General features: G+C 64.3%; 3 protein-coding genes across 6 annotated transcripts; 2 read left to right on the forward strand and 1 right to left on the reverse strand.

Moving 5' to 3' along the window:
- The first annotated feature begins 35 nt into the window (after positions 1-35).
- On the forward strand, positions 36-8,306 carry KHSRP (KH-type splicing regulatory protein). Of its 3 annotated transcripts, none has more exons than XM_058657590.1 (20): positions 36-415; positions 1,328-1,424; positions 1,782-1,820; positions 2,010-2,049; positions 2,464-2,513; positions 2,646-2,717; positions 3,106-3,163; positions 3,277-3,451; positions 3,526-3,624; positions 3,711-3,809; positions 3,884-3,986; positions 5,540-5,640; positions 5,733-5,877; positions 5,967-6,127; positions 6,206-6,315; positions 6,422-6,510; positions 6,593-6,793; positions 6,903-6,980; positions 7,083-7,243; positions 8,113-8,306. In XM_058657590.1, the coding sequence occupies exons 1-20, from the start codon at positions 167-169 to the stop codon at positions 8,119-8,121; spliced, it is 2,136 nt and encodes a 711-aa protein (XP_058513573.1). In that variant the 5' UTR covers positions 36-166; the 3' UTR covers positions 8,122-8,306. The 3 variants fall into 3 exon arrangements, with proteins under 3 accessions (XP_058513573.1, XP_004595652.1, XP_058513574.1); XM_058657591.1 differs by having other exon boundaries at positions 50-179; positions 363-415; positions 7,083-8,306; XM_004595595.2 differs by having other exon boundaries at positions 37-415; positions 7,083-8,306.
- A 1,158-nt stretch (positions 8,307-9,464) lies between these two features.
- Positions 9,465-16,455, reverse strand: LOC101525546 (adenylate kinase isoenzyme 1). Its single transcript, XM_058657595.1, has 5 exons — positions 16,347-16,455; positions 14,648-14,847; positions 13,623-13,736; positions 9,901-10,095; positions 9,465-9,588 (listed from the first exon to the last, which is right to left on the reverse strand). The coding sequence occupies exons 1-5, from the start codon at positions 16,405-16,407 to the stop codon at positions 9,520-9,522; spliced, it is 639 nt and encodes a 212-aa protein (XP_058513578.1). The 5' UTR covers positions 16,408-16,455; the 3' UTR covers positions 9,465-9,519.
- A 510-nt stretch (positions 16,456-16,965) lies between these two features.
- On the forward strand, positions 16,966-21,569 carry GTF2F1 (general transcription factor IIF subunit 1). 2 transcript variants are annotated; one of them, XM_058657592.1, is made up of 13 exons: positions 16,966-17,123; positions 17,233-17,279; positions 18,036-18,108; positions 18,403-18,596; positions 18,945-19,115; positions 19,489-19,673; positions 19,762-19,915; positions 20,217-20,278; positions 20,379-20,498; positions 20,693-20,766; positions 20,854-20,998; positions 21,129-21,234; positions 21,338-21,569. In XM_058657592.1, exons 1-13 carry the CDS (start codon positions 17,112-17,114, stop codon positions 21,540-21,542), a joined length of 1,548 nt encoding a protein of 515 aa, XP_058513575.1. In that variant the 5' UTR covers positions 16,966-17,111; the 3' UTR covers positions 21,543-21,569. The 2 variants fall into 2 exon arrangements, with proteins under 2 accessions (XP_058513575.1, XP_058513576.1); XM_058657593.1 differs by having other exon boundaries at positions 20,220-20,278.
- The last annotated feature ends 629 nt before the right edge of the window (positions 21,570-22,198 follow it).

Raw genomic sequence — 22,198 nt, forward strand, 5'->3', positions numbered from 1 at the left:
CGACGGCGGGCAGGGAAGTCGGGCCGCGCTCTCTCTCTCCTCCCTCCCTCCCTCCCTGCCCGTCGTCTGCCCAGCCGCTGGCTTTCCCAGAGTGCTCCGCGGCCGTGTGGAGCGAGGCCTTGTTCCCGCGTTGAGCCGCCGCCGCCAGGCCCGGGCCCGCCGCGCCATGTCCGACTACAGCACGGGAGGCCCTCCGCCCGGGCCGCCGCCGTCGGCAGGCGGGGGAGCAGGAGGCGGAGGCGGCCCTGCTCCGGGCCCGCCGGGTGCTGGGGACCGGGGCGGCGGTGGTGGCGGTGGTGGCGGTGGAGGAGGCGGAGGAGGAGGGTCGGCCGGCGGCCCCTCGCAGCCGCCCGGCGGGGGCGGCCCGGGCATTCGCAAGGACGCCTTCGCCGACGCCGTGCAGCGGGCCCGCCAGGTGAGGGGGAAAGGCCACGGGGCCTGGGGCACGCGCACGGGGGAGGGGGAGGCTGTGCACGCGCACGGGGTGTGGGGGGGGGGGGAAAGCGAGCGAGCGCGCGCGCGCGCCTTGGAGCGCTCTGGAAAGCGGGGTGCACCGCCGGAGGGAGTGGGGGCACCCCGGCGCGTGACCATCCCCAGCTCCCCACACACCCCGTCCCCGTGCAGCAGCCAGGCCGACCTGGAACCTGTTGGGATTGAGGGGAGGGGGGGTGGCGCAGCCCAGGGACCACCTGAAAGGGGAAGCAAGGGTCTTGCTTGCTTATACCCCACCAAGAAAAAAAAAGTCACCACACATCTGGGCCCGGGGCATCCCCTGCCCCCCCCCCAAAAAATCCCAATTGCCTTCGTGTAGCTTTCCCAGGACCAAAAGGCTGCAGTAGCGGACCCGTGTACCCTTCCCCGAGTCTAGCAAGACCCTTTAAGGGCTTGTGGGGGGCTCTGGGTCGCTTGCAGGGGCTGAGGAGAGCTGGGAGGGTGTCCCTTCTGTGTTTGGGGTGGCCTGCCGGATGTGGAGGGCCTGGCAGGTGCACACACCCGGTGTGCCCCCCCTCCCCCGGAAAGGAGGCAGGCTCCTGTCTGGTCCATGGTGGGGTGGGGGGTCTGCAGCCACGCGGGGAGAGGGGACTGAGCTGGGGTTTGCGGGGGGCCGAGGTGTCCCCATGGATGGGGTTTTGGTGCGTGGAGCTGGGCCTTGCTGGAGAGGGGTGTGTGCCCCAGGCACTTGGCGGGAGTGACACCTGTGCCAACAGTGGCTGTGTGTGCCCCGCAGGGGGCTCCCCCTCCTGAGCCGGGGGGAGCTGCCCCTTCCCCTGACACACACACACATCCCGGGATGGTGGGTAAATCCTCCACACTTCCCTCTTTGTAGATCGCAGCCAAGATCGGAGGTGATGCTGCCACCTCAGTGAACAATAGCACTCCTGACTTTAATTTTGGGGGCCAGAAGAGGCAACTGGAAGATGGAGGTACCTGCTTGCCTTTCCAGCCCGGGGGTCCGGCGCTTGAGGGAGAGGGGTGGGGGTCCCCAGCTGGGAGGGATGCAGAGAGATCTTCCGTTTCGATTCCTTCCTCCATGTGGTTGCACCGGCCGGGGCACACCCAGGAGCCTGAAGCTTCCTCCGGGTCTCCCAGGCTGTCCCTACTGCCTTCCCCCGGGGGCATTAGCAGGGAGCTGGATGGGAAGTGGAGCAGCTGGGACAGCAGCTTGTATGATGTTGACGGGAGGCCGTGTACCCTACTGCTCCCCACGCTGGCCAGGCCAGGTGGCCGCAGCAGCCGTGGGCGGGTGGCCATGTGTTGACGTCCCTTCTGCTTGTCCACAGATCAACCAGAGAGCAAAAAGCTGGCGTCCCAGGGAGACTGTGAGTCCATGGGGCAGCTTTCGGGGGGCAGGGGACCCTGAGCCCTGGCCACTCCCTTTCCCGAAGCTGCCTGTGTTCGCAGCCTGGGGCTCACAGGTCCTGGAGAGGGCTCCTTGGTACCCCCTGGGCGGGCAGGTCACAGCCCAGGTGGGAAGCTGACACCGTTTGCCCCTCGGGTTGTCTCTGCAGCGCTCGGTTCTCAACTGGGACCCATCCATCCTCCACCCAGGTGAGCGGCCACCCTGGGGAGCCTGGGCAGGGCTCTGGGTGCAGGCCCTGAGGGTCAGGGCCTGCAGGCTGTGGGGCTCTGGGCAGCAGACACAAGGTCCCTCAGAGGCCGTGGTAGGAAGGGCCTTGGCGCTGCAGGAGCCTCGGGCGTGGGCTGCTCCTAAAGCCTGTTCCCTGTAGACATGGAATGTGGCGGCCGCACAGTCAGGCTCTTGCGTTGCTGGGAGTCCATGGACGTCCAGCGGCCTTGTCAGTTCTGGTCTGTCTCCCATGCTGGCAGTCAGCTAGCCATGCCACCCTGTCCGTTGGAACTCTGGGGGCTTGAGGCCTGGAGCATGGCTGGTACCCCCTGGGGGTGGGCATGGCCTGGGGGACCCTCTGCACCCCCCACTAAGACGGCCTTGTGTTTCTGCAGGACCTCAATGACAGAGGAATACAGGGTCCCAGATGGCATGGTGGGCCTGAGTGAGTGCGGGTCCCTGGGGTCCAGGAGGGCTTCCCTGGGCGGGGCTGCCAGGCAGTGAGGCATCCCAGCCACCTGCCCTGCCCGTGGCATCCAGACCCGCTCGACAGCCACTGTATCTCCTTCCCCTACAGTCATCGGCAGAGGTGGCGAGCAGATTAACAAGATCCAGCAGGATTCCGGCTGCAAAGTGCAGATCTCCCCAGGTACGGCGGGACTGGGCTGAGCTGGGCAGGCCTTGCCTGGTTCCTGGGGCTGGCACCTGCGTGCACCCAACCCTGGTGAGTTGAGGGCCTGGTGTGGCCAGACAGCGGGCAAGGGTGTGCCATGAGGCAAGGCAGGGAATGCTAGGGGAACCCTTAGCTGAGGTGAGGTATGTGGGCTCGGGCCTGGGGTGCCTGGGTAATGCTCTGGGACTGGGAGCCAGGAATGCACCTTCTGGAATCTTCTCTCCCCTGCTGTTTTCCTTCAATCACCTTGGCCTGTGCTGAGCAGCCTCCCAAGGGTGTGGGGGCCACAGCGTGGGGACCTGGGTGGTTCTGGAAGTTTCTTCGTCTCTAGGAGGGCCCTGACCCTGTCTCCTCTCTCCTCTAGACAGCGGTGGTCTACCTGAGCGCAGTGTGTCCTTGACGGGCGCCCCCGAATCTGTGCAGTAAGTCCCCACCAGGGCTACCGCGGGGAGGGCCCAAGCCTGCACAACCCGACCCCTGGCCCTCTTGCTGCAGTCTGTACCCTTCTGAGCCCGCCCCGTTCTTGTCTCCCCAGGAAAGCCAAGATGATGTTAGACGACATTGTGTCTCGGGGGCGCGGGGGCCCCCCTGGGCAGTTCCACGACAGTGCCAACGGGGGCCAGAACGGCACGGTGCAGGAGGTCATGATTCCCGCGGGCAAGGCCGGCCTGGTGATCGGCAAAGGCGGGGAGACCATCAAGCAGCTGCAGGTGAGCCCGGGGCCCGGGCCGGCTAGTGCTGCCCCAGGTGCCCAGCCCCGTACTGACGGGCATCACTGCTGCAGGAGCGCGCCGGCGTCAAGATGATCTTAATCCAGGACGGCTCGCAGAACACGAACGTGGACAAGCCCCTGCGCATCATCGGGGACCCCTACAAAGTGCAGGTGCGCGCCTCGCTGCGCCTTGAGCGGGGGCCAGGGGGCTGGGGCCACGCCGCCCGTCCCAGCCCCCGCCTCCACTGTGTGCGCAGCAAGCCTGTGAGATGGTGATGGACATCCTGCGTGAGCGCGACCAGGGCGGCTTCGGGGACCGCAACGAGTACGGCTCGAGGATCGGCGGGGGCATCGACGTGAGTGGGGCTCCCGGGGGGCGGCGGGCAGCAGGAAGGAGGCCCGCGCCGACCCAGGCAGCTTCCGCCCTCAGGTGCCCGTGCCCCGGCATTCGGTGGGCGTGGTCATCGGCCGCAGCGGGGAGATGATCAAGAAGATCCAGAACGACGCGGGCGTGCGCATCCAGTTCAAGCAAGGTGAGCGGGCCGGCCCTGGGCCACACCCACCCGCTGCCTGGGCCCCTGCAGGCCGGCCCTCGGCCACACCCACCCGCTGCCTGGGCCCCTGCGGGCCGGCCCTGGGCCACACCCACCCGCTGCCTGGGCCCCTGCGGGCCGGCCCTCGGCCACACCCACCCGCTGCCTGGGCCCCTGCGGGCCGGCCCTCGGCCACACCCACCCGCTGCCTGGGCCCCTGCGGGCCGGCCCTCGGCCACACCCACCCGCTGCCTGGGCCCCTGCGGGCCGGCCCTGGGCCACACCCACCCGCTGCCTGGGCCCCTGCGGGCCGGCCCTGGGCCACACCCACCCGCTGCCTGGGCCCCTGCGGGCCGGCCCTGGGCCACACCCACCCGCTGCCTGGGCCCCTGCGGGCCGGCCCTCGGCCACACCCACCCGCTGCCTGGGCCCCTGCGGGCCGGCCCTCGGCCACACCCACCCGCTGCCTGGGCCCCTGCGGGCCGGCCCTCGGCCACACACACACACCCGCTGCCTGGGCCCCTGCGGGCCGGCCCTCGGCCACACCCACCCGCTGCCTGGGCCCCTGCGGGCCGGCCCTCGGCCACACCCACCCGCTGCCTGGGCCCCTGCGGGCCGGCCCTGGGCCACACACACACACCCGCTGCCTGGGCCCCTGCGGGCCGGCCCTCGGCCACACCCACCCGCTGCCTGGGCCCCTGCGGGCCGGCCCTCGGCCACACGCACACACCCGCTGCCTGGGCCCCTGCGGGCCGGCCCTCGGCCACACGCACACACCCGCTGCCTGGGCCCCTGCGGGCCGGCCCTGGGCCACACACACCCGCTGCCTGGGCCCCTGCGGGCCGGCCCTGGGCCACACACACCCGCTGCCTGGGCCCCTGCGGGCCGGCCCTGGGCCACACACACCCGCTGCCTGGGCCCCTGCGGGCCGGCCCTGGGCCACACACACCCGCTGCCTGGGCCCCTGCGGGCCGGCCCTGGGCCACACACACACACCCGCTGCCTGGGCCCCTGCGGGCCGGCCCTCGGCCACACACACCCGCTGCCTGGGCCCCTGGCGGGTCGGCGCGCTCCCCGAGCCTGGCAAGGTGTGTGGGCAGTGTGGATGTGGTTCCGCAGAACCAGTGCTGGGGTGCCCCAAGTGGGAGCTGCCTCCCTCACAGCCCAGGACAAGCGCCTGGCTCCGGACTGGCTCAGCTGCAGCCAGTGCGGCCACTTAGAAGTGAGCCAGCAGTTTATCTGAGAGAAGACAAGAGCAAGAGGGATCTTCCGTGCAGTGCTCCATCCCCCTCCTGGCATGGCTGGGCCGGGCCAGGCTGAAGCCAGGAGTGCCACCTGGTCTCCTATGTGGCCTTGGGGGCCCAAGCACTGAGGTCACCCTCCGCTGCCTTGCCGGACACACTGGCAGGGGACTGGATCAGAAGCGGAGCAGCGAGGACTGCTGTGTCCCTGTGGGATGCCAGTGCCACAGGCTGGCAGGCCCCGGGGCTCTGCAGAGGCCGTGCTGGCTGGGGTCTGAGCTGCTCCCTCTGCTCTCTGGGTGCTGGCACCAGATGATGGCACGGGTCCTGAGAAGATCGCCCACATCATGGGACCCCCGGACAGGTGTGAGCACGCAGCCCGCATCATCAATGACCTCCTACAGAGCCTTCGGGTAGGTGGCCGGGGGGAGATGCCAGTCCACCCCATCTCCCATGCAGTGCCGGCCCACCTGGCTGCCAGCTCACCCGCCTCCCTGTCTTGCAGAGTGGGCCCCCAGGCCCTCCCGGGGGTCCTGGCATGCCCCCTGGCGGCCGGGGTCGGGGACGAGGCCAAGGCAGCTGGGGCCCTCCTGGCGGGGAGGTGACCTTCTCCATCCCCACGCACAAGTGCGGGCTGGTCATCGGCCGCGGTGAGTAGGGCATCTCCACTTCGGGCCCCTCAGTCCCCTCCCAGGCTGCCCACCCGGCCGCCCGCCCATCACCCGCTGCGGCCCTGCAGGTGGCGAGAACGTGAAAGCCATAAACCAGCAGACGGGCGCCTTCGTGGAGATCTCCCGGCAGCTACCGCCCAACGGCGACCCCAACTTCAAGCTCTTCATCATCCGGGGCTCCCCCCAGCAGATCGACCACGCCAAGCAGCTCATTGAGGAGAAGATTGAGGTGGGCTCGGGCGGGTTCCCGGGGGCTGCAGCCCACTCCCCTCCTCTAGCCCGCTCACCCCTGCCTCCTCCCCTGCAGGGTCCTCTCTGCCCTGTGGGACCTGGGCCCGGTGGACCAGGCCCTGCTGGCCCCATGGGTCCCTTCAACCCTGGGCCTTTCAACCAGGGACCCCCTGGAGCTCCCCCACAGTGAGTAACATTCGGCTTGCCAAGGCCGCTGTGCGGGTACGGGGCTGGGGACCCAGGTCCTGGCCTTGGGGGTCCCCCAGCTCACAGCTCCCGGTCTCCTCCACAGCGCCGGTGGCCCTCCTCCTCACCAGTACCCTCCCCAGGGCTGGGGCGGCACCTACCCCCAGTGGCAGCCCCCTGCGCCTCATGACCCCAGTAAGTAGGGGCTTTGGCCCCAGCGCGGGGGGCTGGGCCTGCCTGCCAGGCCTGCCCCTCAGCCACACCCCTGTGCTCCTAGACAAAGCTGCAGCAGCAGCCGCCGACCCCAATGCCGCCTGGGCCGCCTACTACTCGCATTACTACCAGCAGCCCCCGGGCCCTGTGCCCGGCCCCGCTCCGGCCCCTGCAGCTCCGCCCGCCCAGGGGGAGCCCCCGCAGCCCCCGCCTGCTGGCCAGTCGGACTACACCAAGGCCTGGGAGGAGTACTACAAGAAGATCGGTGAGCCGACGCCACGCCCCTGGCTAGAGGGGCTTCGTGCCCTGTCCTCGGGGTGGGGGTGGCGAGGCTGCTGACCCTTCTGTGCCCACCCGTCCCCGTCCCCCTGCAGGCCAGCAGCCGCAGCAGCCAGGCGCGCCCCCGCAGCAGGACTACACCAAGGCCTGGGAGGAGTACTACAAAAAGCAGGGTGAGCCAGCGGGCGCCGCGGGCAGGACGGGGTCGGGGCAAGGCAGCCCTGCCCGCAGCCAGCCACTCGACTCACCCTGCATTCCTTCCCCCCACCGCACAGCGCAAGTGGCCACCGGAGGGGGTCCGGGAGCGCCCCCAGGCTCCCAGCCGGACTACAGTGCTGCCTGGGCCGAGTACTACCGCCAGCAGGCCGCCTACTACGGACAGAGCCCCGGTCCCGGCGGCCCCCAGCCGCCTCCCGCCCAGCAGGGACAGCAGCAGGCAAGTGGGAACTGCCACCCTCCTCCTCCTCCTTTCTCCTTCCAACCCCCGGCCACCGTCCATCCTGCCTTAGTGGGTAGCGCCGGAAATCCCTTCCCCTGCGGGGTGTGCCCTTGATGCCTGCTGCAGCGGGGGCCGCGTGGCCAGAGGTCTCCGGGAGTGCCCACGTGCCCGCCGGGGCAGCGCACGCTAGGGCCAGAGGCTAACGAAGAGGCCTCCCTCCGCCAGCCGCTCGTTCCTGTGTGAGCTGCCGACGCTGGGGCGCTGCCAACAGAGGTGGAACTGTGAGCTGGTGGGCAGCCCCGGGCTGGGCCGCCCCCGCTCGAGATCTGGCCACTCGGGAAGAAAACGGCTATTCTTTCCCCCCTTTTTCTGCATCACTTTTTGGTCTTTTTTTTCTCTTCCCTTTACGTTTTTGAAAGCCACGATCTTTGTTTTCCTCGCCCGTGTCCTTGTCCGAGTGACTGTCGCGGGCGGCCCGGCCGGCGGGGAGGGGCCGAGGGGGAGCAGCCTGTGGGTGTGGGCGCGCTCGCTCCGCCGTGTCCGGTCGGATCTGTGAAATGGGCAATGACCATCGCTGCCACCTGCCAACCTACCTCACAGGGGTGTTGTGGGGACGCCGCGGTCGTGGTCGTGGTCGCGGAAATGGTTTCTGTCGCGTTCGCCGGGAGCCGCCGCCTTCCGTGGGGCCGGGGGGCTCCCCTCTCCGCCTCATCCCGCACACCTGCTGTCCTCTCCCCTCCCTGCTCCTCCTCCTCCTCCTCCTCCTCCTGCAGCCAGGCCCAGAGCGCCAGCCAGAGGACACCACGCGTCCCGCCCGGCCCGCCCCTGCCCGTGGTGACCGATTGCTGTCTCTTCCCTCTCCACAGGCGCAATGAATCCAATGTGAACTTCCTCATCTGTGAAAAAAAATCTTTTTTTTTTTTTTCCCATTTTGTTCTGTTTGGGGGCTTTGTCTGCTTCTTTTTGGTTTTGTTTGTTTGGCGAGAGAGCGATGGCTGCCACTGGGGGTGTGGGGAGCCCCGGGCGAGGCTGGAGCTTGGGGGGGGCCCTGGCGCCCTCCCCCCGGCCTGCACCCCACCCCACCATCTCCCCGGGGGACCCTTCACTAGGGCCAGCCGTGGAAGATAGCGAGGAACTGAGTCCTGCCAAAAATAAATTACAAACACGAGACAGCAGAACAAAAAAAGTATAAAATTTTATATATATTTAAGAAAAAAAAAAAACAGAAACTTCTAATCCCTCCCCCCAGCTTCCAGAAACTGCCTCTGAGTGAGGGGAGGCCCCAGTTCGCTCCCTGCCACCTTGGCCTCTTGTTTTTAAAATAAACTTTAAAAGGAAAAAAAAAGTCACTCTTTGCTACTTTTTTTTTTTTTCCTTTTTTTAGTTAGAGTTGGAACATTCCTTGGACCAGGTGTTGGTTTGGCAGGACCTCCCCCCACCTGCCCGCCTCTCTCTCTCCCTCTCTCTCTCTCTCTCTCTCCCCCTCCCCTCTTCCTCCTCCTCCTCTCGCTGCTCCTCAGCCCTGCTCAGCCCCCTCTCCCCCTCTCCAGAACTTGGTTGTTTTCATGTGTCGAAGAGGAGAGATTTAAACTAAACCGAAAATGAGAACAAAACAAAAACTTGTATGGCAGTTTTTACTTTTTATCGCTCGTTTTTAACTTCACAAATAAATGATAACAAAACCTCCTGGCGTCTGCTGGCTGCTGTGTGTCCCCATCGCTGCGCCACCAGCCCGACCCCGCAGTGGCCGTGTGTCGCTCATGTTGTCATTGTCCTTAGAGCAGGAACACAAAATGTTTTCCCACAGGCGCGTTGTGCTCTCTTAACTCCTCTTGCCGTTTTTTTTTCCTTTTCCTTTTTTGATTAAATAAAGTGCTTTTTGTTTAAAAATTGCACATGGGCTGCGGTTGTTGTGTTGGTAAAGGGAGAAGGCCTGGGTGGGAGGCGGGGGGCAGGGAGGGCACGGGGATTCCCTGGGGGGGCCTGTCGGGGGTCATCCCCTCACTGGCCTGGGACCTGGGGACGAGGCATGGGCTGGGGCTGTCCCCAGGGACGGGTCCCCAGGGACGCAGACGGTGGGCTCTGCCTCCTCTTTGTGCCCTGCCAGCGGCTCAGGGCACACAGCTGGAGGCCCAGGGCACAGCCTCTCCCATAGGCCAGGGTTCACAGTGAATTCAGGGACCCCCCCCCATCATCACCTGCACCTGGCAGCTGCCGGGGTCCCGCCCCAAGGCGCTCACCTCAATGCCCCGCGCCCCCCAGGCCTGCCCGGGTCACTGCAGGCTCTCGATGACAGAGCAGCATTTGGCCAAGATGCTCTCCGGTGAGTCTTCCGCCAAGATCTAGACAAGGGGCAGAGCAGGGAAGTCCATGGGGCCGGAGCTGCCCCTCAACACACACCCAGGAGAGGGCGGTGGGCCACCGGCAGCCGGGCCCCTCTGCCCCTGCCCTAGGGGCATACCTTGACCTTGGGCTGGGTGGCACCGGGGCCCTTTTCCCTTGGTTGACAGGAAGTTCATCTGCCAAAGAACCGACCATGGATTTCCCATCCCAGTAAACTCAGCTTTTCAGGAGCCGGCTTACAAACAGGAGTCCTCCCACCCTGTCACAGCCCCACCCCTGACTCCCATGCCCCAGGGCCCGGCAGCACCCACACTTCGCAGCAGCTTCTTGTTCTGGTAAAAGGTCAGGACTGGCTCGCACGAGGTGTAGTGAGCGTCCAGCCGCCTGTGGATGGCCGGCTCGGAGTCGTCCTCACGGGGCTCCAGCTGCCGGCGCCGCAGCACCCGCCGGACCATGGTCTCCATGGAGCAGTCCAACACGATGACCGCGCTGGGGGCCCGGCCCACCTGGGCACGCAACCAGGGCGACAGGTGAGCCTGGGGCACCTTTCCCCAGCAGGAAAGTCACAGCTCCTCCCCCTGGTCTATCTTGATTTTTTTTCTTTAAGAGTTACTTTTGTTAGGCAGATATACAGAGAGAAAGGGACACAGGAAAATCTTTATTCCACTGGTTCACACCCCAAATGGCCACAATGGCCAGAGCTGAGCCAGTCTGAAGCCAGGAGCCAGGAGCTTCTTCTGGGTCTCCCACGTGGGTGCAGGGTCCCAAGGCTCTAGGCCATCCTCCACTGCTTTCCCAGGCCACAGGCAGGGAGCTGGATGGGAAGTGGAGCAGCCGTGGCACGAACCAGTGCCCACATAGGATCCAGGCATTTGCAGCGGGTAGGTTTAACAACTAGGCTATAATGCTGGGCTTTATGTTGATATTTTGTAAATTCATTTTTTGAGTTAGATCTTCCATCTGCCGAGTCACACCATGGGCTACTGCATCTGGGTCTCCCTATGGGGGGGCTACAGGGTGCCAAGCCCCTGGACCCTCACTGCTGCCTCCCAGGGGTGTGCACCTGGGAGTTCAGGACCAGGCTGGGGACGGGGAGGGGTGGACTTGGCATCCAGGCCGTACAAAGCTATACAGCTATAGCACCGTCACAACAGCCAGGGGAGGTGAAGGGCTAACTCCATGTATGTTTTTTATTTCAACTTGAAAGGTCGAGTACCAGAGCAGAAAGGCAGCAGAGCCACAGACGATCTTCCCGTCTGCGGGGCGCATCTCCGTGCTTGGGCCCCGGCCACCCACAGAGGGAGACCAGCCTGGAGCTCCCCGGCGGCTCCTGCCTTCCGCCCGGCCCAGCCCTTGGCTGCTGTGGCCACTTGGGGGGCTGAACCAGCGGCTGGGAGAGCTCCCCGATCTTTTCTGCCTCTGTGTCTCCAACAAAACAGGAAGATATTGTTGAGGAAAAAAAAAAAACCTTCTGCCAGCCACCTCTTCCAGGCGCCAACCTTTGTCCCGAAACACACCTGCCCTGACTCCCTTCCCAGGGCCACGAGACAGCCCTGTCCCTAGGCGGTCTCCGTCCCTGGGTGTTGGGGGCGCCCTGTGCTGCGTCCTGGATGGGGGGGCGGGGACGTGTGTGTGTGTGTGTGTGTGTGTGTGTGTGACAGACATGTACCCACACAGGGCTCTCACCTTGCTCCAGGAAGCAGGTGCGGGATGATGGGAGATGGCCCAGGTAGGTGGAACTGTCACCTCCCCCTACACAGCCCCACCCTGAAAGGGCACCCTGAGGGGGAGCGGGCGCTGGTCCTGTCCCAGAAGGTGGCGGGAGGGGTTAGGGGATACTTGAATCTTTCCCCGCCCCCCACAACTTGCAGAGGGCGTGGCCCTGTGTGTGTGTGGGTGGGTGTGGGTGGGCTGCCAGACTTTACCCAGCGCCCCTCCCCCACAGGGCTTTCCTCAGTCTCCCTGTGTGATCACACAGCAGGTGTCGGCCTTCCACTCAGAGGTCACATCCCGCCTCCAGGGTCCTGCTGGGGGATCCTCTGCTGGTCTGGGGTCTGGTCACCCTGGCTGGTGTGGCAGAAGTGTGTGTGTGGGGGGGACAGGGTGGAGGAGGGGAGGGTGGGGCCTCTTCAAGCCACGCCCAGTGGGTCCCCAACTCTGCAAGCGCCCCTCTAGGAACACACCACCAATGCCTGAGCTAGGCAGGCTCACCCCGTTAGGCTCCCAGTCTGGCCCACGCAGCGCCCATCCAAATACAGGTCCCAGGCATCTAGAAAGTTCTCTCCCTTGCACAGAGACAAAACTGCTCTTGTAGTACACGTTCTTTGGGGTGTGTTTTTGGCGAGCATTTGCTCTCAATGCGTCGGCACTCCCTCCCCACCAAACGGGGGGGGGGCCTCTGCGATGGAGAAGCAATGGGGTGAAGGTGGGGGTGGGGTGACGGTCAGATGGGGCTACACAGCAAGCGGTGTGGGGTTCCTATGGGGGCTCCTGGAGGGCACCCTACCCCTAAATGGACTCCCTACTCCTGTGTGATATCGGGGTGTGGAAGGTTCTGGAAGATGAGTTAGTCCAGGCACGGCAGCGCTGATGGGCAGCCCAGCGCTCGGTCAAAAGCTTGGGAAAGCCAGCTCGCTGCGGTTGCCATGGGGATGTGCAGGGCCTGCAGTGCCAAGTCAGTCGGGTTTTATGTGTGTGTGTGTGTGTGTTTCCCAGAGAAGTTGGGTGTTGCTGGAACAGTAGCCATGTGGATGTAAAAAGCCGCGCTGTGGGGCTGGCCACCTGTGCACGGGGATGCTGCCTCCGTGAGCTGGGACAGAGCAGTGGGTGCAGGGAAGGCTTCCACAGTCAGGGCAGTGCTGGCCCCAGGAAAGGAGATGAACACTGCTGGGTGACTCCCAGGAGCCTGGGGCTGGGCTGCTTCAAAGCCAGGCTCCGGGAACTCCATCCAGCTCCCCACTCCCCGCGGGGTTTGTGGTGTGCCGGTTCGAATCCTGGCTGCACTGCTTCCCCTTTACTCCCTGCTCCAATTGTCTGGGAAAGCAGCAGAAGATGGCCCAAGCGCCTGGGGTCCCTGCCACATGCCAGGTGGAGACCCCAGATGTCATGTGCCTGTATGGCAGTCGGGAGTTAAGATCACGCAGGGCGGTGGGTTATACCTGCCCGCTGTTGGGCCCTGCACGATGGCTCAGTTGGCTAATCTGCCCCCTTGCAAGCGCCGGGCTCCCATTTGGGCACTGGTTTGTGTCCCGGCTGCTCCACTTCCCTTCCAGCTCCCTGCTTGTGGCCTGGGAAAGCAGTGGAGGACGGTCCAAAGCCTTGGGACCCTGCACCTGTGTGGAAGACCCAGGAGAAGCTCCTGGCTCCTGGCTGCTGCAGCCACTTGGGGAGTGAACCAGCAGATATAGCATCTTTCTGTCTCTCCTCACTGTAAATCTGACATTCCAATAAAAATACAGTCTTTAAAAATAAAGTACTTTTTCCCAGCAGCTCCGCTTCCCATCCAGCTCCCTGCTTATGGCCTGGGAAAGCAGTTGAGGACGGCCCAAAGCCTTGGGACACTGCACCCGCGTGGGAGACCCGGAGGAGGTTCCAGGTTCCCGGCTTCGGGTCGGCGCGCATCGGCCCGTTGCAGCTCACTTGGGGAGTGAATCATCGGATGGAAGATCTTCCTCTCTGTCTCTCCTCCTCTGTGTATATCTGGCTGTAATAAAATGAATGAATCTTTAAAAAAAAAAATTAAAAAAAATAAAGTACTTTTGATCTGTGATTGGCTATGGAGGGCGGACTGGGAGGACCCAGATTGCACTGTGTTTTAGCTAGCACACAGGGGGTGCCCAGGTGCCTGAATGGGCAGGAAGGCAGAGAAAGGGTCTCCCTGAGCCTTCCCCTCGCTCCTCCCCACCTCGTCTTCCTCGGATTGCCCACCCAGGCCAAACCTCACTTGAGGTGGGGCAGCTGCGTTCCCAGGTGCGCCAGGGGGCTGGTCCACGGGCGCACCCCCACCACACCTGCACACCCTGCGCTCACTCACGAGGCGCTCGAACTCCTTGGCCTGCTGCAGCCCGCGCGGAAAGCCGTTTATGAGGAAGCCCCGGCTCTCAGGGTGCGCCAGCATCTTGTTGGTGACCATGTCCAGAACGACGCCCTGAGATGACAGAAGTGTGTGTGTGTGTGTGCAGCCAGTGTGAGCCGCAGGGGTCGGTCGTTCACCCCCGAGCGGTCACCAGGGTGCGTCGGGCTGCCCCTTCCCCGCCCCGGGACAGAACCTGGAGCTGACACAGTCCCCTCATCCCCAACCCGGCACCCCGCAGTCTGAGCCTGGCCGGAAATGCAGCTGAACACAGGATCCTCCACCCCAAGGGTCGGGGGTGGGTGGCTGTCTCTCCCAGGCCCCAGGCACATCACGAGGTCAGCCCTAGGGTTTTCTCCCTTTTTTCGGGGTTGGGAGGATGAAGAAAGAACCCTAGAAGGGACTGGGGTCAGCATGCTGGCACAGTGCGTTAAGCCTCCATCTGCAATGCCACATCCCATGTGGACGCTGGTTTGTGTCCCGGCTGCTCCACTTCCCATCCAAGTCCCTGCTTGTAGCCTGGGAAGGCAGCGTAGGAGCATGGCCCAAAGCCTTGGGATCCTGCCCTCGCGTGGGAGACCCGGATGGAGCTGCTGTCTCCTGGCCGTTTGGGGAGAGAACCAGTGGATGGAAGGGCTCGCTCTCTGTTTTCTCCTTCTCACCAACAGAGAAATGAAATCTTTGAATTAAAAGAAAAGAGCCTGTCTGTTCCTCCCCCGCCCTCTCTCAGGGGTCGGCTGACCTTGGGCTGGAGTCTCAAGTGTTAGGCACCTGCTAAAGACCTTCTAGAAATGATGTCACACCCCCCACCTCTGGCTGGGGTGCCCCATTTCAACAAGAGGACATGGAGGTCCAGCAGAGACGGGGAGGAGGGGGACACAACCCAGCAATGGGCACACGCTGGGAGTAGCAGGCTGAGAGGGAGCGGGACCAGCCTCCACCCACCCCCTACACGGCCACTCGCGACCCCGGTCGTGACTGCTCACCGTGGGCACCAGGAGCCCCTGTAGCATGATGTCGCGGATCTGGCGGCCCCTCTGCGTGTGCTGCCGGGCCTCCTGCCTCAGCAGCTGGCCCAGGCCCACATGGCAGAAGCCATACTTGGCGGCCATATTCTTGCACTGTGTCTCTTTGCCAGAACCGGGGCCGCCCACCACAAAGATAATCAGAGAGGACTTGAGGGCATCTGGTGGGGGGGGCACCCGGGGTGGGAGTCGGGGAGACAGGGAAAGGCGAGTGAGTGCCTGCTGGGCACTGGCCACTGGGCGGCAATGTCCCCTTCAGCCCTAAGGTGGCATGGTTGGGGGGCAGGCCGGAGGGTACAGGGCCAGGTGTGCTGTGTGCTGGCCCACCTGTGGACGAGGGTGTGAACTTAAGCCAGCCGGTTGCTGGGTGTGTGTGTGCGTGGAGGGGAGGGGAAAGCTTCACAAACAACTCTACTGCTCCATTTCACAGCTGAGAAAACTGAGGCTTGGCTGGGGAACGGGGCGTGCCGCGTTCAGGCCACACCACCCTGCATGGCTCTTGATTCCATCCTAGCCATAGAGGTCCCCCCACTGCTCCTTTGAACTTGACCTATTCGTTTTTCCCCTAACCTCCTCCCCTCTCCCTTTCCTGTGGTGGCTCACAGTTCCCCCTTGCGGCCTTTCCTAACTTCTGCGAAACCAGCTTCACATGGCTGTGGGGTGTGTGTGCGGGGTAGGTAGGTGGGGGGGTGTTTAGTGACACAGCAGGTTAAGCCACTGCAAAGCAATGCCAACTTTCTATAACCGAAAAGGTTCGAAACCCAGTTGCTGCACTTGCTGCAGCTCCCTGCTAGGACAATCCAAAAAGCAGCCGGAGATGGCCCAAGCCACCCACACGGGCGACGTCGACACAGCTCTTGGCTCCTGGCTTCGGCAGGAGCGTCTTTCTCCATCTTTTCAAAATTTTTTACACATTTTTTTTAATTGGAAAGTCAGATATACAGAGAGGAGGAGAGACAGAGAGGAAGATCTTCAGTCTCCAGGTGGCCGCAACAGCCAAAGCTGAGCCGATCACAAGCCGGGAGCCAGGAGCCTCTCCCGGGTCTCCCACGCAGGTGCAAGGTCCCAAGGCTTTGGGCCGTCCTCCACTGCTTTCCCAGGCCACAAGCAGGGAGCTGGAACGGACGTGGGCCTGCTGGGATTAGAACCAGCGCCCATCTGGGATCCCAGCAGCGGTGCAGGCTAGGTGAGAATTTTAGCCACTAGGCTTTTACGCCGGGCTCTCAAAATGTTTATTCAAAGAGCCTCCTCTGGGGCCAGGGTTGCGGCATTGCAAGTTAAAACGTCTCTCACAGGAGCTCCCTGCAAACACACCCCAGAAAGCAGTGCCTGTGTCCCAAATGCTTGGGCCCCTCACACCTCCATGGGATCCCTGGCTGCCCTTCAGCCCAGGACGGCCCCAGCCATGGGGGCCACTGGGGAGTGACCTGGCCTCCCTCCCTCCCTCCGTCTCAGATAAATCCTATTTTAAAGAAGAAGTGTCGGCTTCCGAGGAGACAGGCACCCCCCAGGGCTGGCACGCAGCAGCAGCTGCTCTGGGTAGGGTAGTAGTGGGGTGCGCACGCCATCATGCTTTTTGGGGTGCTCCCTCCTGCTGCCGCCCCCCCACTCCGTCACACATGACAGCCTCCTTCCCCTTTCTCGGCGGCGGCCACGTTACCCTTCTCTTGGGGCTTCAACGCTCTGCCCACTGGGGGAATCTTGGAATAGCACAGACCCATCCCAGCGGCGGCTGCCTTTTGGGGGGTCGGTCAGCACCCCCCGTCCCCTCCTCTGTCCCTCCCCATGCTCATCCACGTCACAAGGGCACCCCGCCTCATAAAAAGCAACATTGGGGTCCCCCTCCCCCTCCCTCCCCCGCGAGGTCCTTGGGGAGACGAGACCTGCCCCCTCTCGCCCCTACAAAAAAGCAAGGAGGGCCGGACTCGCGTGTGTGTAGGCCCCGCGTTGCCATAGTCACGTGGACGCACTTCCGGGATGGGCCTGCGCATGCGCGCGAGGGGAGCGCAAGGGAGCGGAGCGCGATCCCTTCCTTCAGCCTCTTTACCCAGAGTGCCCAGCGCGCGGCGCGTGATGGCGTCACGAGGAAGGCGTTCCCTGCCCGCCCCGTGAAGCCGCACAGCCCGGCCGTATAAAAGCAGGCGGTTTGTGGGTGTCCGGCTCGGCGTCTTCCCCGGCGTCTTCTCTCCGTGTCTTCCTCTGTGTCCTGCCTCGCAGTCCGTGTCCGGGGCCGCCCCGCGTCGCCCTCCGCAGCGTCGTCCGTCCACACGCGCGCCGCTTCCGGGTCGTCGTCACCCATTTTTTTTCGGGGCGCGCGCGGGGGTGCAGGGGGTCGTCCCGAGTTCGCGAATCTTTCCAGGAACACGAAAACCCTCCCGGCTCGGGCCCGTCCACGGAACGCCCATTGCACACCCCCCGCCTTGCCATGGCGTCCCTCGTGAGTAATACCCGAGGAGGAGGAATGTTGGGGTGCACGCGGGGTGTGGGGTCCCCTCGCTGCCCCCAGCACCCCCTTCCTCACCCATCTGCGGTTCCTCTGTCCACAGGGCCCCGGCAGCCAGAATGTCACCGAGTATGTCGTCCGAGTTCCCAAGTGAGTCCCTGAGGGTCCCCGAGGGGGGACCCTTAAACTGGGGTCCCCCAAACTGGGGGTTCCTGGGGAGGGGTCGGTCTAGGGGGTTCAGGGCTGAGGCCCCAAGCGGGTCTGGCTCCGGTCCCCGACCTAGTATTTGTCTCTTTGGCCCGGGAGTCGTGTTGGTGCCCCAGGAAAGGGAAAAAGATGAAGTTTATTGTGAGTTTGGGAAAGGCAGGGGTCGCCCGTCCTCCCACCCGCTCCCCCCACCGTAGGCTGTGTTTTTTGGTATTTTTTTGTTGTTTTGGTGAGATTCACCTGTAAGGCAGAGTGGAAAGGTTTTGCGTGTGATGTTTTCCTCTGCTTGTGAATGCACTGGCTGGGGCTGAGCCAGGCTGAAATCAGGGGCCTGGGGAGTGATTGGAGCAGGAGCTGGATGGGGGTGGGCGGGCAGGGAGCGGCCGGGAGCAGAACCTGCACCCTGTGTTGGGGGGGTGCTGCTGTGGTCGGCGCCAGCTAAAGATTTATTTATTGGAAAGTCAGATTAACACCGAGAAGGAGAGACAGAAAGATTTTTCATCTGCTGATTCACTCCCCAAGTGGCCACAATGGCTGGAGCTGAGCCGATCCGAAGCCAGGAGTCAGGAGCCTCTTCCGGAGGCCTGGAGTGTTGGAGTCCCCCAGCATCGCCTGGCTCAGAGTGCCGGGCTGGGGTGGGTCTGATGAATGAATACGTCAATATTCAAATCAGAAGCACTTCTTTCTCATCCATTGCAGGAACACCAGCAAAAAATATAATATCATGGCGTTTAACGCCGCCGACAAAGTCAACTTTGCTACTTGGAATCAGGTAACTAAGAACTTGGTTTGGCCCTGAGGGAGGGTCATGGAGAACCCCCTGGTGGATTTGATGCTTCCTGCTATATAGTTGCCCCTTATTGCTGGCTTCATCCACAGTGGGCTGTGGCCCAGAGGAACTTTCCAGAAGCTTCTGGTTGTTCACTGTGCACTGTTCTGAGTAGCAGGATGCAGGTCCCCGCTGTGCAGCAAAATGCAGCCAGCTCCTAAGTGGGGGGCTGTTCCCTGGTTCTGGGGCGAAGGCCTAGTCCCCTCACCGCAGGAATCTGGCTTCTTGCGCCCCCAGGCCCGGCTGGAGCGGGACTTGAGCAACAAGAAGATCTACCAAGAGGAGGAAATGCCGGAGTCAGGCGCGGGCAGCGAGTTCAAACGCAAGCTACGAGAGGAGGCGCGCCGGAAGAAGTACGGCATTGTCCTCAAAGAGTTCCGGCCAGAGGACCAGCCCTGGCTGCTGCGCGTGAACGGCAAGGCTGGCCGCAAGTGCGTGGGGAGGCCGGGCATGGGCGCTGGGGAGAGAGGGTGCAGGAGGGGGACCCTGAAACGGGAGCCGGCGTGTGACCGGCCATGGAGGTGCCAGGCAGGTGTGGGGGAGGGCAGTGGCTGATGGAACCAATGGTCAGGGTGTTGAGGGGCAGTGCAGGTGGACCCACAGGTCAGGGCTGCCAGGATGGGCCAGGACCTAAGCCCGCGGGCATCTGAGCAGGAGAGCATGAGGATGGGGGGCTGGACCCCGTCCTATCTGTCCCTCCCTGGGGGTGCAGAGGACAGCCAGAGGGGGTACAAGTGGGCTGGGGCCCCGGGCCGGGCAGTGACCGTGGCTCCGTGCAGGTTCAAGGGCATCAAGAAGGGCGGCGTGACGGAGAACACGTCGTATTACATCTTCACGCAGTGTCCCGACGGGGCCTTCGAGGCCTTCCCCGTGCACAACTGGTACAACTTCACGCCCCTGGCCCGCCACCGCACGCTCACCGCCGAGGAGGCCGAGGAGGAGTGGGAGAGGTGCGTGGGGCCTGGGTGGGCGGTGGCAGGCCGGGTCACCCCTCTGTGATCAGAGCTGGGGTTGTTGGGGTGAGGAGGTGGGTGGGGAGTGGATTGGGGGGGAGGCTGGAACCTGTGCTCCCAGGAGGCCGCAGCGCCAACCGGCACCACCAGAGGGCGCCGTGGACACAGCTGCGGGCCGGTGTCCCCTTAGCCGATGCGCCGAGGCCCCCTGGCCTGTCCCAGTGCCCGCGTCCCCTGACCCCCCGAGCACGTGGGCAGCCCTCAGCAGTGCCACTGTCCGGTTCCCACACACGGGACATGCTCACTTCCGCCGGCGGCTCACACAGGCAGGTGCAGGCCCCCGGTCACCGTGCTCGCCCGCCCCGTGCAGGCGGAACAAGGTGCTGAACCACTTCAGCATCATGCAGCAGCGGCGGCTCAAGGACCAGGACCAGGACGAGGACGAGGGGGAGAAGGACAAGGGCGGCCACAGGAAGGCCAGCGAGCTGCGCATCCACGACCTGGAGGACGACCTGGAGATGTCGTCGGACGACAGCGAGGCCAGTGGCGAGGACGGTGAGGGCGGCGGGCCCGGGGTGAGCGCGGGCAGGGGTGGCCGCGCCTGGGCCTCAGTCCGGCCTGTGTCCCCCCCCCTCCTCCCCAGGCAGCAGAGCCCCCAAGGCCAAGAAGAAGGGGCCCCTGAGCAAGGGCGGCAGGAAGAAGAAGAAGAAGAAGGGCTCGGATGACGAGGCCTTTGAGGACAGTGACGATGGCGACTTTGAGGGCCAGGAGGTGGACTACATGTCCGACGGCTCGAGGTGAGTGGGCCGGGAGCCCTGCCCGTCGCGTGCGCGTGCCACCCCACCCTCCCTGCATGGCATCCCCCCCGCACCCCTGCCCCTCATACCTCTGCCCACTCACCCCTGCCCCTCATACCTCTGCCCACTCACCCCTGCCCCTCATACCTCTGCTCACTCGCCCCTGCCCCTCATACCTCTGCCCACTCACCCCTGCCCCTCATACCTCTGCTCACTCGCCCCTGCCCCTCATACCTCTGCTCACTCGCCCCTGCCACTCACCCCTCTCTGCCCACTCACCCCTGCCCGCCTTGTCTTACAGCAGCTCTGGGGAGGAGGCTGAGGGCAAGCCGAAAGTGCCGCAGCAGGAGGAGGGGCCCAAAGGTGGGTGTGGCCGAATAAGGGCCAGGCTGGGGGCGGGGAGGGAGGCTGGGCTGGGCCCCCTCCTGCTCACAGCTCCCCTCTCGTCACCCCTACCCCACAGGGGTGGATGAGCAGAGTGAGAGCAGTGAAGAGAGTGAGGAAGAGAAGCCGCCCGAGGAGGACAAGGAGGAGGAGGAGGAGAAGAAGGCCCCCACGCCGCAGGAAAAGAAGCGCAGGAAAGGTGAGCTGTTGGGGCTGCAGGGGGCAGCCAGGGGGCGGCCAGGGGATCAGGTGGTAGGGGCACAAGCCGCAGGGATGGGGCGGTGAGAGTATAGGCCGCAGGGGTGGGCTGGTGGGGGTGCAGGCAGCAGGGATGGGGCGCGAGGGTCGGGCGGGCGGGCTGCCCCAGCGCTGACCCCACCCTGGCCCCTGCAGACAGCAGCGACGAGTCCGACAGCTCCGAGGAGAGCGACATTGACAGCGAAGCCTCCTCGGCCCTCTTCATGACGGTAAGGCCGGGCCCAGGGGGTGCGGGGCGGGGCGGGGCTGCCGTGTGTGTGCTAACCCCACTCTACCCCCATCCCCGCCCCCTGCAGAAGAAGAAGACGCCCCCCAAGAGGGAGCGGAGGCCATCGGGAGGCAGCTCCCATGGCAACAGCCGGCCAGGCACACCCAGCACTGAGGGTGCCGCCGCCGCCTCCTCCTCCACGCTGCGCGCTGCGGCCGGCAAACTAGAGCAAGGTAAGGCCTGGCCCCGCCGCGACCTCCGGCTGCCCAGTGCCTGGATCCAAACCCTGAGGGCGGACGGCGAGTGGGTCAGGGCTCCCTACCCTGCCACAACCCTGCCTCTCCACACATCCCGCCCTGACAGGAAAGCGTGCCAGCGAAGCACCGGCGGCCAAGCGCTTGAGGATGGACAATCTTTCCGGGAAGTCCACCCCGCAGCCGCCATCCGGGAAGTCAACGCCCAGCGGCGGGTAGGTGGTCGCGGGGGTCTGGGTGTGAGGGGGCGGAGGCCGGGGTGAGGCCACGTCTGCAGGAGCGCTCACCTCATGCTCCCCTTCCCTGTCCCCCGAGCAGGGACGTGCAGGTGACCGAGGAAGCCGTGCGCCGCTACCTGACCCGTAAGCCCATGACCACCAAGGACCTGCTGAAGAAGTTCCAGACCAAGAAGACGGGGCTGAGCAGCGAGCAGACGGTCAACGTGCTGGCCCAGATCCTGAAGCGGCTGAACCCCGAGCGCAAGCTCATCAATGACAAGATGCACTTCTCCCTCAAGGAATGAACCCCAATAAACAGCCTTGGCTCAGGACAGCCGGCTCCGTGTTTCCTAGGCCCCTCCTTCTAGAACCTACTGCAGCCTCCACCAGGGAGTGGGGGTCCACACTGTCACCTGGGTGATGTCCCCGGAGGCGGCTTCCCCTTGGCGAGGCCTCTCTTCAGCCGTGTCTGACCCCTTGGGTCCCCTGCCGGCGCGCTGGGTTTCAGTCATAAGTGGGGTGCCCTTTTCAGCTCAGGCCTCTGAGGGGCAGCACCGTGCCTTCTGTGTCTTGAACCTCATTCTGTCCAACTCAGTTAAAATGCAGGTCCTAGGCCACAATGTCCCCCTACCCAAGAGGTTCTTTTCAAAGATTGGACTTACTTGAACGAGTAGAGCAGAGAGAGCTCTTCCATCGGCCACCCCCACAAGTGGCGACAACAGCCAGGGCCTGGGTCGGGCCGAAGCTGGGCCTTTACTGGATCTCTCGTGAGTGGCCACATGGGCCCAAGCGTTCCCGAGCACCTGCCACCTTCCCGTGGGAAGAGGAGAAGCCAGGGTTCGAACAGGCGCCTGTTTGGCATGCCAGCGTCACAGTTCAGACAGTGGCCTCACCCACTGGCCTCCGTGAGACATGTCTGAGCAGGGTGTGCCTAGTTATTACGTAGCCTGGGCCAGTGTGT

The sequence above is a fragment of the Ochotona princeps genome, chromosome 33 (assembly GCF_030435755.1).
Source record: "Ochotona princeps isolate mOchPri1 chromosome 33, mOchPri1.hap1, whole genome shotgun sequence".
In the NCBI taxonomy this organism is placed as follows: Eukaryota; Metazoa; Chordata; class Mammalia; order Lagomorpha; family Ochotonidae; genus Ochotona; species Ochotona princeps.

Excerpts from the sequence above, each read along its gene's own strand:
- KHSRP (XM_004595595.2), top strand. The coding sequence starts at position 167 with ATGTCCGACTACAGCACGGGAGGCCCTCCGCCCGGGCCGCCGCCGTCG. Across the intron at positions 3,987-5,539 it reads GCGCATCCAGTTCAAGCAAG|ATGATGGCACGGGTCCTGAG; the intron begins GTGAGCGGGCCG and ends TGCTGGCACCAG. Across the intron at positions 6,316-6,421 it reads CCCCCTGGAGCTCCCCCACA|CGCCGGTGGCCCTCCTCCTC; the intron begins GTGAGTAACATT and ends TCTCCTCCACAG.
- LOC101525546 (XM_058657595.1), bottom strand. The coding sequence starts at position 16,407 with ATGGGTCTGTGCTATTCCAAGATTCCCCCAGTGGGCAGAGCGTTGAAG. Across the intron at positions 14,848-16,346 it reads GTTGAAGCCCCAAGAGAAGG|ATGCCCTCAAGTCCTCTCTG; the intron begins GTAACGTGGCCG and ends CCCCCCCACCAG. Across the intron at positions 13,737-14,647 it reads AGGGGCTCCTGGTGCCCACG|GGCGTCGTTCTGGACATGGT; the intron begins GTGAGCAGTCAC and ends CTGTCATCTCAG.
- GTF2F1 (XM_058657592.1), top strand. Across the intron at positions 20,499-20,692 it reads GGAAAAGAAGCGCAGGAAAG|ACAGCAGCGACGAGTCCGAC; the intron begins GTGAGCTGTTGG and ends TGGCCCCTGCAG. Across the intron at positions 20,767-20,853 it reads CCTCGGCCCTCTTCATGACG|AAGAAGAAGACGCCCCCCAA; the intron begins GTAAGGCCGGGC and ends CGCCCCCTGCAG.